We start from the raw sequence: 14,413 nt of genomic DNA on the forward strand, positions 1-14,413 counted from the left end.
TGTTTGGTCAGGGTGGTGTAGCTGTAGAATCTGCCAAGGCAGCTTGCTGTGAGAGACTACCCTCATACTGAACCTAAATGATGTGTAGTCATTGATCTGTAACCGTCCACATATTATCACGTCATTTTATAAAATGTGGCAGGATTTCTTTTAAGGCAGTTATATTTAGCTATTGAGGTATTTGGGCAAGTTACTAAAATAAAGCCTGTTTTTTTAGGTCACTTTTTCCAAGACGTATTCCTCATTTCAACTACAATGTAATCCTTTAGATATACAGTATTACTGCATTTTAACATTAAAATGATATCAATTAGTCATGAATAAATCTTAGTATTCCAAGTTTTCAGTGAATGGTTTGTTTTATTCAAAATCAGACCTTAGTGTTTCATATATTTATTTTATATAGTGGTGTTTAATGTCTAATATTAGTTTGTATTCAGCATTATTAAGTTGCTTTTACTTCTCTTGTATCCTTTTCAATATTTGTAAAGGGCTTTGTGCATTGAGAAAGGTGCTATAAAAATAAAATATTTTACTCTCATTACTATTGGTAGTAGATAGATAGATAGATAGATAGATAGATAGATAGATAGATAGATAGATAGATAGATAGATAGATAGATAGATAGATAGATAGATAGATAGATAGATAGATAGATAGATAGATACTTTATTAATCCTAAGTGGAAATTCACATACTCCAGCAGCACTTTACTGATACAAAAAACAATATTAAATTAAAGATTTATAATAATGCAGGTAAAAAGTATTAGTATTACTTATAGTTATGATATTAATTTAATGTGCTCTGTTTGAGGACCACTGCCTCTCATTTTGGTTGACACACAGTTAATCAGTTTAAAAATCACTCATCCTCTAACAAGTGGGTCTGGTAGAATGTAGATTAAAAGTGCTACTTTACTTATGATGGGTTTGGGAAACACTCATAAATTAATGATTGATTTTAAAATGGAGTTTACAGTGTTGCATATTTTTACCTCAGATTAGGAGGACACAATGTGTTAACTGATAAAAAGGCAATGAACGTTTATTAACTAAAACAGACACAATACTTGTGAATGTAACATTTATATCGGTGTTTAGTCCTTTAAAATGCAGTTGTTTTAGACATAATAGCTATATTTTAGGTTACGTTTTCTGATTTGTTAATTTAACCAGTTTACTGTTGATTTTCTTGGACTAACCAATGAATCAACACTTTGTTTCTTTTTACTGCTGTAATATGCATGACTTAATAGCACATTTTACATATATGTTGATTTTTACAGTTTTATATCTATTACAAATATCTTTCAATTTTTTATTTGGTTTCTTGCTTCTCATTTTGTGTAACCTAAACTTTGAATCGAGACCCACTGAGACTGCTGTTTTTTGATTCCAAATATGATCTGTTTATAGAGTCTGTTCTAGTTTTCTATTTAAAATATCAGAAATTACCAGTAGTATGTTTTTCTTCTTTTTAAATATTCATAACTTGTCATAACATAACAGGATATGAGCTAGTCTCAAATTATTTTTTTATTTACTTGATTTTAGTTAATTTGTTTGTCATGATTAGGCAAAATGATATAGTTCCCTTTTTTCATGTGCAACTATTCTTTAGGAAACACACATGAAAATGAACTCGGCACTAACCTGCTATAATATGTGATCATCAAATAGCAACTGAACAAATTACTTAGAAAGAAAATAGAAGGCAAAAAGTTTAGGACTACGCAATACACACCGATTCACATGACATTTTTTTCCTGTCTCCATAAATTATAAATATAAAAGTAGAAATTTCTTGAGTATCAGAATGAAAGGGGGTAGAAAATGTCTGGTGAAATGAGCCAATTCCACAAACAATAGTTGATTTATAGTTAAGGAACTGTTGTGAAAGAAATCCAGAAACCAAAGTGGGTTTTTAGGAGAAGAGTAAGGAATCATTAGATTAATTTATCACGTGAATATCTCACTGTTTCTTTTCACAGACTGACAGGTTACACATTAGAGGAAATCACTGTTTTTACTGTCAGTTCCTTTCACTAAGAATTTAGGCTTGCAAGTAATTAAATGCTTTAAAAAGGATCATCACTAAAGTGTGAATGCCTGGACTAAAAATCCACCTAACCTTTGAGAACAAGTGACTGTTTTTTTGGAAAAAGGAAATTGTTCGTCTAATATTGTTATTATTTTAAGTGTGGCACAACTGTTTCATCCAAATCAACATATTAAGACTGGTTGGTTTGTATGATTTTAAAAGTAATTATTTTTGGTATTTATAAAAACACCCTGCTCATTTGCTGAATTAATGAGTGGTTGCACTCCGTTATGAAGAAAATCATAAACCAGTTCACGTTAAATAATGACATGCTATACTGAAAAGACACTACAGTTCAAGGTACATTATAAAATTATGAACTTGATTAAACAGATTATGATGAGATTAAACTATTGTGTATACTTTTTGAAAATCATTTAATCTGGGTGTTTAAGAAATTCTGTGTTTGAAACATTTTAGTGGGTTTATACTTCCATAGTAAATTAATTTGTCTTTGATGCTGTAATGTGTTTTAAGAATGCATTAATACTGTGATGCAACTTTTTTAAAAAACTAAAGAAAACATTTTGCTGCAGATCAAATGGACTTTCCCATTCATGGAGTGAACGAATTCCTGATTCCAAGCACATTTCAGATGTTTGTGAAAATGGTCGCCCCCGAAGTAACTCCTGGCAAGGTAAAAAAAAAATTAATAAATAACATTTCTCGAATGCATAATATCGCAAATATATGTTGAAAGTTTTGCATAACAGTGATAACCCCAGTCTCTGTTTGTTTTAGGCAATGTAGGAGGGAATCGAAAGAAATTAAAAGGAAAAAAATTCCGACCCCGTTCAAACTCAACTGAGTAAGTATATGTGAAAAATATTTAAATCATAAAAGAAGGAAAATCCGTTCTGTACTGTAAATGAGATCATGTAAGTGCATTGATTTTTTTTTTTTTTTTTACTCCGGTCCTCCAGCACTACCTAGCAGGTTTATATTCGGTAGTACATTATGCACACTTTTTGCTGAAAATAAAGATTAACTATATACTTAAAATTCTACTCTTTAAAGCTTAAAAGGTTAGATTACCAGGAATCAAAAGGTTAATTATCAGGTATTGTTCTTTCAAGCTATTTCAGGGTATTAAATGATGCAGTAGAGACTTTGTATTACTCTTTTTGATTTAATACAAGAATCATTTTTTTAGGTAGCCATAGCAATGCATATTATTGACAGACTGGTCTACAAATATATGAAAATATATTTAGTATTGTATTTTAACTTATAATCAGGGGTGCACATAACTTTTTCAGTGAGCAACTCAAGTGAGTACCATCAGATGGAGTTTGGTACACAATTCAGTTCAAAGAGCTTTATTGGCATGATCATAAACAGTTTTGCCAAAGAAATTGAAAAAATTGAAATAAAACAATTTCTATAACAGATTTAACAGTAAGGTAAAGAATTAGGGTAAAAAATAAATACAGATACAACAACAATAATAAAATAAAAATATAGCAGCAGTTTAAAAAGAGGTAAGAATCAGAAATACCTGATCACTCTATACAGAGTAAGGTCCTCGCTGTCCACCTCACAGTTCTCTACTTCAGCTTCCTGGATGGTAGATGATGATGCTGCAGATGTATCTCCCTCTCCTTGGTTAAGCCTCCGCTTAGCTGTCTCCATCCACAAGTCAACTGCTGGTTTTGGGTCAAATGTCTCTGTGGTCTTCTTTGACTGGTGGATGTGCATTAGGGCCATGAGGCGAGCATGTGACAGACGAGATCTGTGCTTGTTTTTTATTTTGTTAAGATTTGAGAATCTCCTCTCACAGGCTGCACTGCTCAAAGACAGTGTAAGAGACAGTTTAACCAATTTGACAATGTTGGAGTAAAGATCTGGATTACTTATATTTATTATCTGGACCAAGTCATACACAGAGGATGCTGCCAAGCGTTTCCCTGTTTGCTTTAAGCGCATCCATTCTGTGACAGTTGTGTCTTTGTCAAGACTCAGTATGGCTTCATAATTCTGAAGAATGGTACAAACTGTTGTGTTGCCAAAAAGATGTAAATCTTGTATTTTCTGAGGCCAAGTTGAAGGATCAAATACTAAGAAATGATCACATGACTTCAGTGAGTCATATCTGATTCCAAACTCCTCAATTAACCCCCTGAGTAAGTTTATCTTGTTCCTGTCAGCATCAGCATTAGAATCAGTATATGCTCTGTAGTGGCCTTCAGCATCAAGCAAAAGTGTAAACTGTCCTATGGCCACCATGAGTACATCCTTACATTCTCCAATGCTCAGCTTTTCCTTCTGAAACACAATGGATGTGGTCTTCAAAATCTTGCCAATGTGAAGCACATTGCCCAGAAAACACTGAAATTGGTCTGTGCACATGTGCTGCAAGTCACTGTTATCACTCGTTGCCAGTTGCATTTTAATGGCTGGAAATAATCTTGATATTTTTAGCAGTGTGTCATGCCTCCATGCAGACCATCAAATATTATGAAATTTACCCAATTTCACAAAGGAGATCCTGTTCTCATCACACAACTTCTTAAGCACAGCCGTATTTTTTGCTCCACCTTTTTGTAAATAAAACTGCAGCAGCCTGACCACGGAGCGATTAAAGGTCTCACAGTACGGAACGTTACGATCAGCTGAATGTCCGCAGTGTCCTAGTGTGTGTGCGGTGCACAGAATGTGCACAAGGGAGTCTCCTACTGCAGCCAGTTGCTCTAGTTTCAGAACAATGCCGTTGTATATACCGACGTTAACAGCAGCCCCGTCTGTGCACATGGCTACCAACTTTCTCTTCCACTTGTCCAAGCCTGCTTCCTGGAAAAGTTTAATGAGTCCATCTGTTACAGCCTATGCAGATCAGTCAGCACCCAGTTCGATTAGACCAAGGAACTCCATGGTAAACTGTCCGATATTGGACACAGACACAATAAAAACGATCTCCTGCTCGGTTTTAATGATGTCTTCCGATCTATCAAAAATTAGTGCCCAAAATTCAGCAGACTCCAACTTTGCTTTCAACTCTGCGCTGATAGTGCGTGCGATGACCTGCATTATCCGTGTGGCCGCCTCACGTGAATGATACACAGTTCCGACATTTACTCCTAGCCACTCCAGTAAAGGAATATCTTCAGCATAGGATGATAGGGGACAAGCGTGTTTAGCTTTATGAAAGGCAAGGCAGACTTGTTTTGTCTGCGATATGTGGATGCGAGTGGCACAACTTACACCACATTTCAGTGCTTTCATCATTACTTTCAAGCCACAGCACATCTTGGAGCCACTTTTCAGAAAAAAATTTTTTTTCTGCTCTGGCTCGGCCTTGTTGTTTCTTTGCAGGTGGTAAAACGCCAAAGTAGCTGCTTAATGTCTGTTGTTTTTTAGACATATTGGCAACACAAGATAATCAAAACCAAAAAGAAAACAACATATATTAGCAACATGAGGTGTCAATGCCCTCTCTGACCATCAGGTACGAACCGTCGCTGTAGGGACACAGATGATGTTACGCATTTACAATTTTTGTCGCGCATGCGTACCAGCATACCAGTTATGTGCACCCCTGCTTATAATATACATAAGAGTTTTGAGAAATAACCAGAGATCATTCAGACCTTCAAGGTCACTTGGTTAGCCAATAGCTAAGATGTTCTAGTATGTCATCCAAATACTTCAAAAAGCTGTCAAAGTTTCTCCTTCAACCTCACGACTTGGCAGTTTGTACCAGATTCCAAGCACAATTTTGGTGAAAATGTTACCGTGTTTCCCCGAAAGTAAGACCGGGTCTCATATTTATTTTTGCTCCAAAAGATGCACTAGGACTTATTTTCAATGGATATCTTATATTTATTCATGTACAACAATATTCTTCTGGAATATTGTCATAACTCTCCACATTCAAACCGTGAATTCCAGCCTGAATTTCCTGCTACCCCAGCCGATTTTAGGATCCTACAGGATCGATGTGCGTGCTTTGATGTTTGATGAATGGTTCGATGTGGTGAAGCAAAATGCCGACATACAAAAGTAATGACACGATACATTTTAAAAGTCTCACATGCCATCTTCTGTGCCGTCTTTTTTTTTTTTTGCACCTTGTACCGTCAGAATGTACAGCAGCATATTTGAGCCACAGAGAAAAAAAATAAGGACATAATGAAAATGTCTATTTTGTGATTAAAGTGGAAATTTTGGCTTTAAACTCGAAATGTCCACTTTAACCTCGTAGTTTACTTTATCATTAAAGTAGACTGTCGTAAATGTTCTCTTAAAACTGACCCAGTTGTTAATCGCTACGCGCTTCTGGTTTTTCCTCCTGACCTGACAGCAGCGGCAAGCAGCAATAGATCGCCACACAGAATACTTTAAAGTTACAATATTCCAGCTCTCTGCACATTTAGAATTCTTAGATTTATACTTGATATCAATTTCATGATAAAATGTATTAAAATATGTATGTTACATTTACAGATAAATCGTTAGCTTTGTTTAAATAATACTGTTAATAGTTACACATATGGGGGTGGCAGAGTGGTAGCGCTGCTGTCTCACAGGTAGTCACGTCCCTTGTGATCCCTGCCTGGAGTTTGCTTGTTTTCCTGGTGGGTTTCCACAGTGTGCTCAGTTTTCCATCCAATTACACGAAGGTTTGGGTGTTTGGTGAAGCTACAATGACGTTAGTGTATTTGTGTGCTTGTGTTCACCTTGCGATGAGCTGATGCCCCATCCAGGGATTTTGTTTCTGTCTTGCGCCAATGCTGCTGGAATGGGTGCATCCCTGAATTGATGGATGTAATCATTAAACACCCTTTTCAGAGATATTGTGGCAAGGTGTCCTCAGAATTTAATGGATGTTTCAGGCACGCGCGTCGCATCGTGTGGTGCCTTACTTTTCAGCTAACGATCTTGACTAAGGCTTATTTTTGGGGTAGGGCTTATATTACACAGCTGCCTGAAAATCATGCTATGGCTTATTTTCGGAGTAGATCTTATTTTTGGGGAAACACGGTATACAGTAGTATGACGTTCTGGAATCTCTTATGACATACAATAAAAAATAATATATATTGTATAATATACTATAAATATTGTACAGTAGCAGGGTGAAATTGGTTTCAGAAATATCTGTGTGTTAACAGAATCTCTGCCGAGCAATTTGATAATATCTTAAAATAATTTGTATTATCTTTATTCACATTTTGAAGCATTTTCATTTTTTAAATTATTCTTCAATATTATTCCTACATACTTCTCAAATAAGTATTAAAATTGCTATAATTTTAACAATTTTAAACACAAATACAGCCCAGATGTGTTAATGGCATAAATTATGTGACATGAATTTATGAAAACTGTACCATAATGGACATATGGCAACAAAAAATGTACCAGGTGTTATAAATACAAAGTATCACAAAACATATTTGATACTCCAGTACAAATACTTGGCCTAATAATAAAATATTCCTTCAAGAGACCAACATGCTTTAATACCAATGCAAAGTAATACAGTGTTTATCATTTATTATTTATGTTATGTGTTATATATGAAGTGTTTAGAAAAATTATAACATGGCAGAAGAAAAATCTATTGCCGTTCAATTTATTGGAGCTCATGTTCTTTATAAATTAGGAGCCCACTTGATCAAAAAATGTATTTAAGAAAAACAGTTAGAGACTAGAATCTTTTTTAAGTTTAACAATATTCCCTATATTTTACTACCAAGCTGTCACTGAAGCCTATATTTAAAATTAAGAGTAATGCCATTCACCCTTGAAGAGGCAGTTACTGATTACTGACAGTGATGTTTACATCCTCTTTACTCCAACTTGCTAGAGAATCTCATAAGCTCTTTCTTTGAGCAGGTTTTGATTTAGGAAGAGAAGTCATTTATAGGCTTAAAAAATGCACAATGAAAAATTAAAAACAGAACAGGAGGGAAAACAAATGACAGAAATGAGGAATGTTTGATTCTGTAGTTAATGTCTGTTATATATTGTACACATAAAATGCTCATTTATTTTGAAGATTCAGTTGATTAGACTGTCAGTTGTCATAGTATTGTTAATACTATTTGCCCTGTTTTGTGATTAGTGCAAGATGTTTACATATTTGAACCATTATGATGTTATTGCAGTAGAATCTTCAGCTACTGTAAGTGATACTTGGTGTAATTTTAATATTCTTAATTACTAATCCTGAAGTAAATATGGTGTTTGACTAGTATCTTAAATGCTTTTTTACTATAAGGTACTGTACAAAGGGAACAGTCTCATGCAAAATTGTTCTTCAGTTATATACCCACTAGAACATTGTTTTAGGTGGCAAGAAGCCTGACAAGCACAAAGCATTTTTGAGAAGCATATTAAACCACAAATTATAAAATAGGGTAATTCATCACTGAATAATTTGTATAATTTACATCTACACTAAAATGTGTACTGTATTTACATTAGCCAAACTGATTATTTAGCTCAGCATTTACAGTATGCACACTTCTGTCTGCTTTGTTCAACCACTCTGCCTTTCTTAATGCTAACAGATTAAAATATTCTCTGCACTTTAGACCTTTTCTTAACTTTAACATTACCATTTCATAGTCAACAGGCTGTATTTAATATATAAATAAGGTGAGCTGATTTTATCCCCACTGAAGTTAAAGGATAAGTACGGTATTTTCAGAGACAAAGTTACAACATGAAGCTGTGTTCCAAACTGAAGTATATTACATAAAAAAAACTAACCTACTAATGCCTTTTATAACAGAGGTGAAAGGTACCAGAGTCCCATTATTAAGATAAGCCAAAAATGTTATTGAGTAGTGATCCTTGTCTTGAGATTACATACATATTACAAGACTGTGCATCTATGTTGTTTCAAAAAGGAAAAAGGAGCAAAAAGATATGGATATGGAGGAATGGAATTAACCACTTTACACTGAATTGATTACGTACATATTATGAATCAGCACTTCCATGTTGTTTTAAGAAGGTAAAAAAGATGAAAAGACAGATGAACGGAATTAGCCACTTTTTGGCTTCTTCATCAGCTGCTTCCGGTATGCCACTCAGGTGCTCTGTGGCTCCATGCACTCCCAGCTGCTTTGATTCTTTGCCCGCTCATGTAAGTTGCCTGGCTCCACCTCACTATGCTCATCTGGGGTATGAGGCAACCCATATACCACTCTTTCCACCCAGCTCTGTCGGCTATCTCAAGGCTGTGGTCTACATCTAAGACGCATCATTGGACCAGTAGACTCCAGCAGTGTGTCCAAAGTGCTCTCTAAGTGCTGTGTCTGCACATCTGTCTCTTGTTATAAGCCATGGTAGCATATAACTGCTGAAGAAACTGAATTACTTTTTTTTTATTTTTTTTTTTTTATTAATTTTATTGTAATCATTCCATACAAATAGATCAATTTATAACAAAAAAAAAACCAAAAATTGAAACAAACCAAACCCCACCCCTGAGAAGGAGAGCTTAGCCAAAGGAGAATTGCTTAGGGCTTTTTAATATGGCAACAATAAACAAAAGAAAGGTAGAAATATATATAGGTATATAAAAAATGGAGAAGGAAAATAAATGCGGTAATAGTTATTTCTCTTATTCTAAAATAATATTGATTAGATCCTGCCAGGTTTTGAAAAAGTTCTGTACAGATCCTCTAACTAAGAATTTGATTTTTTCCAATTTCAAATAATATAAAACATCGGTTTTCCACTGACTTATCAGAGGAGAGTTAGGATTCTTCCAATTTAACCGGAAGAAACTGAATTACAAAAGCAAAAGTAAGATTATAACCAGAATATAGCTCGACACTGGGGACTTGTTGGGGTTGTCATAACTCCACCTGCAACAAAGGCTGTGAGCAGACAAGCAAACAGGAAATGTATTCTTACCTCAAGGAAAAAATTCCAAGAATCTGTGATAAAATACTTATTTTTAGTTTCCTTTCTTAATCACAAAGATGCGTTATAAATGCAGAAGTCATGCTTTCTTAAATCAGAACCATTGTGGCTTTAAAGTGGCTGTATCTGTTAAGTTTTAAGACTTTTAATTTCACCTATGGATGCTGGTAAACTTTCAAAGCCAAGAACTGACAAATTAATATATATATATATATATATATATATATATATATATATATATAAAGTCATCCCTCACCTATTGCGGGGGTTACGTTCCAGAGCCCCCCGCGATAGGTGAAAATCCACGAAGTAGCGACCTTATATTTATTTTATTATTTATATATATTTTAAGGCTTTTTAAACCCTTCCCACACTCTTATAAACCTTACCGCCTTATTACGTCCACTTGCAACTCGTTTTGCGAGCTGGTTAAAGGACACTGCGGCCATAGATCTTATATTCTTTTCCTCCATTTTAAATAAAAAGAATGGTGGACTCATTGATGCCATAATGGCATCCTACAGCGGTGTAGCTGTTCCCTTCCTTCAACATATCCAAACCTTTTACCTTTTCGGCAATCGTTAGCATCTTCCGTTGGCGCTTTGGCATGGCCCCTGAAGCAGCAGCAGGAGCAGATTGTTTTGGAGCCATAACGAAGGGCTTGACTATGCACAAAGATAAACACAAAAGAGCACAAAAGTTAACTCTTTACACAGCGAAACACGTTGATGCTGAATGAGCGAGACGAGACTTCCTGGTTAATGCAGCGGAATCAAATCGAACTTAACTGCGTGCTCTGATTGGGTAGCTTCTCAGCCATCCACCAATAGTGTCCCTTGTATGAAATCAAATTGGCAAACCAACTGAGGAAGCATGTACCAGAAGTAAAAAGACCCATTGTCCGCAGAAACCCGCGAAGCAGCGAAAAATCCGCGTTATATATTTAGATATACTTGCATATAAAATCCACGATAGAGTGAAGCCGTGAAAGTCGAAGCGCAATATAGCGAGGGATTACTGTATATATATTGATTGTATATATATATATATATATATATATATATATATATATATATATATATATATATATATGAATGATAATAAATAATAATAATAATCATTATAGAATGATTGCAAGGAAATAACTGCAACTTACTGAAAATACTGAACTTATCCTTTAATGTTTTTTTCTTTTTTAGTTTAATGAATACCTAACATGACAGTCAGAGCTGTACTGTATTTTTAAAACAATTCAGAAATGCTGAGCATCACAATTCATACAGACATTGTAGCCTAATAGCCAAGACACTACACTTCCAACTCCAAAGGTTTTAATTATTAAAATTGTAGGTATGATGTATCCTAATCTTGTAAGTTGCTTTGAGTAAAGGGGTCATCAAAATCTAAAATAATATTAAAAATCTAGTGAAATCTTTCCTAAACAGGCAAGCTGAAAGAGTCAAAGTCAGTATTTCTTACTAAACAATTAAGACTTTTCTTATATAATCCTAAAAAATTACACTGACATTGTATAGTAACTTCTGAGAGAATAAAAATGAAAATACTATTGTTGTTACATCATTTTAATCAGAATAGCCATGAAGACTGACAGCAACAGTACTTAGCTTTTTAATGCTTGTTTTAGTGATTCAGTGGCCTCTATCTGACTATCAGTACTCTTTTATAAATTGTGTGCACTTTGACATCTATTTCTCCCTCTGCTTTCTTTGTACTCACCATTGCTTTCTGCAGGTATTTAAACCCATGGTTCAAAAGAGAATATAATGTAGCTAAATGGGTAGAAGATGTGAATAAAAACACTGAAGGACCGTTCATTAGGTATTTTGAATGAAGATTATATATAAAGTATATGTCTATCTGTGCTCTTTTTTTAATGAACAGTCTCTGTGCATATACTAATATAAATGGACCTCCTGTCTTGTATAATCATACAAGGTGCTGGGCTCTTTCATCTCTGTACTGCTAGGATTTTGCTGAGCTTCATGTCTGCCAAATGTTAAAGTGCTTCCCCTTTTATTACCTTTTTGGAAAAAGTTACATGCATGTGCCTTTAAAACTTCTCTTTGTTTTCTACCATAAAAATTCCAGAATACTAACAATGTAAACATATGCAGCTAAGCAGTAATGAGAATACTAACTTCAAATATATTAACATTTTACTGAGTTTTTTCAAAGTAAAAATAGTCTTACATTTGTCCAGTGGTTACACAATACTCGTTCAAGATCCATAATAATACTAACATCTCTTGTGTAACAACAATAACAGCATTTTTCATGTAATAATGTTTTGGTGTGCGTAAATATATATATGGAAGAGAATATATATATATATATATATATATAGTGATTTGAAATAATATATCAGTTTTGGTCAAACCTGTTGATAAAATTAACTTTATCAAACAAATAATACAAATCAGTTAAATCTGTAGTATATTTGTGTATTCAAGTTTCTCATCGAAATGAATATTTAAATTTTAGATTAAGACAAGAAAAGCAAGGTACTGGTGGGTCAGTCTTATGTTCTTATAAAGATATTGTCAACATTGTTGGAATAATTCATTCTATTAGGACATCATATTCCAGTAAGAGTGTATCTTCTCCACAATTTAGTCATGGCAGGATATCATAGTAATAGAAGAGACTAAGCAAAAGCTGCCATTTCTGATTCTTACTGTTGATTTTTGTGCCATTTATACTCAGTATAACTTCTAAGATCTATACTCATGCCAGAAGTTTTGTTGCAAGGTGATCATGATTTTAGATATTATAGAGATTTCCTACATAATAAGTGGTATGAATTCAGATTATAAAACAATGTGGTTTAACAAATCACCAGATATTCTCGTCTACAAATATAAATTAATCATTTTCATTATTAATTTGTGTCACCTCCTTTAGTCACATTAACTATAACTAATTATCAGTCTCTGACATTTGGCTGGAGGGATTTTTCCCAGCTCCTCTTTAAAAAAACTCTGACATGAACAGCCCTGTTCATGTATTGCTACAGCATTTCAATTGGATTCAGGCCAGGAATTTTGCTTGACCGCTCTTCTTCCTAGACTTGAAATGTTTAGGACAGGGGTCTCCAACACGTAGCTCGCAACCCCTTTCCAAGTAGCTCGCCAAAGGGTTAATGAATACTACATAAATTTGAAAACTTGATTAGTCAAATTAGGGGTCGGCGATCTTTCCAAAAAATCATATCATGATCCAAAATCTGAATTGCAATCTATCTTTTCAATGTGGCATACACTTAAGAAAATATCCGGACTCAAACTCATCAAGACTTAAGTAACTTTATTTTAAATATCAAACAAAGTTGAATTCAATTGTTCTCTCTTTTGCTAGCTAAGCAGAGTTAAGGAACACTCCCTCTCAGCCTGCTACCTTTTTCTCGGATTCGCACAAATAACTCGGTACCGCAAGCGAAATATTATACATAGCGAAATAAGAGAAGTCGCAAAATCAACCGGAATGTTCAAGCAAATTATAGAAAAAAATCTGATCTAAATCCATTAAGTAGTTCTCTCGTGAAAAGCAGACAGACAGACATTGGATTTTATATATTATATATTAGTAAACCTTCAAAATAATGTGCAGTTAAAGTCTCAACAGCATTCTCAGCATTTCTGGAGCTTAGTAGAGCCAGATAACTATAAGAATCTTCACCAAGCAGCTCTGAAAATGTCTGCTTTGTTTGGGTCTACATATCTCTGTGAGTCTGCCTTTTCTGACATGAATGTCATGAAATCAAAGTTCAGAACAAGACTGGCAGATGAACATTTAAATGACTCCATAAGAGTGAACCTAAGTGGCTCCACTCCACCATACACCTCTCTTGTTGACTCCATGCAGTGCCAGTCATCTGACTAACTAAAAAACACATCACACATGCAACTGGACATGTGAATAAAGTGAAACAGTGACATATAACAAAATGACAAATTAATAAGTAATATCTGTGTATTTGTAATTGCATTGTTTTGTTTTGGCAGCATTCATGTTTTAATTCAATAGTGTGAGATACACTAGAAAATACATACAGGACATACAAAATGCACTTGCAGGTGAAATAAATATTTTTTGTGATGTTTTAATGCAAAATGTGAGTTGTGGACACCAACATTTTGTAAATGTTCAGGCAAAACAAGCTTATTCAGTTTGTTTGGGATGAAATAAGGTATGAGAATAAACGTTAGAAAACATGAGTAGCTCTCGGCCATTTTCATTTTGTAAAAGTAGCTCTCAGGGGAAAAAAGGTTGGAGACCACTGGTTTAGGATCACTGTCTAGTTGAAACATCCGCTTTGCGACAAGTTTGACTTTTCAAAATGATGGCCCAACACTCTTCCTAGGAATTTCCATTTTCTCAAAATGCCACACTACCTACCATTAACAAAAC

The 14,413-nt window shown here is 34.4% G+C and overlaps 1 protein-coding gene across 10 annotated transcripts in view; it reads left to right on the plus strand.

Moving 5' to 3' along the window:
* The window catches only part of adam22 (ADAM metallopeptidase domain 22), a 442,867-nt gene that overhangs the window by 398,971 nt on the left and 29,483 nt on the right, over window positions 1–14,413 (plus strand). For 6 of the 10 annotated variants that reach the window (XM_051935483.1, XM_028817137.2, XM_028817138.2 and 3 more), the window contains 3 exons: window positions 2,641–2,741; window positions 2,846–2,912; window positions 11,738–11,824. In XM_051935483.1, the coding sequence (XP_051791443.1) occupies window positions 2,641–2,741; window positions 2,846–2,912; window positions 11,738–11,824 (255 nt within the window). The remainder of the gene's footprint in view (window positions 1–2,640; window positions 2,742–2,845; window positions 2,913–11,737; window positions 11,825–14,413) is intronic. The other 4 variants (XM_051935485.1, XM_051935486.1, XM_028817139.2 and 1 more) reach the window with 1 other exon arrangement.

Source organism: Erpetoichthys calabaricus, chromosome 13, assembly GCF_900747795.2.
Source record: "Erpetoichthys calabaricus chromosome 13, fErpCal1.3, whole genome shotgun sequence".
Classification (NCBI taxonomy): domain Eukaryota; kingdom Metazoa; phylum Chordata; class Cladistia; order Polypteriformes; family Polypteridae; genus Erpetoichthys; species Erpetoichthys calabaricus.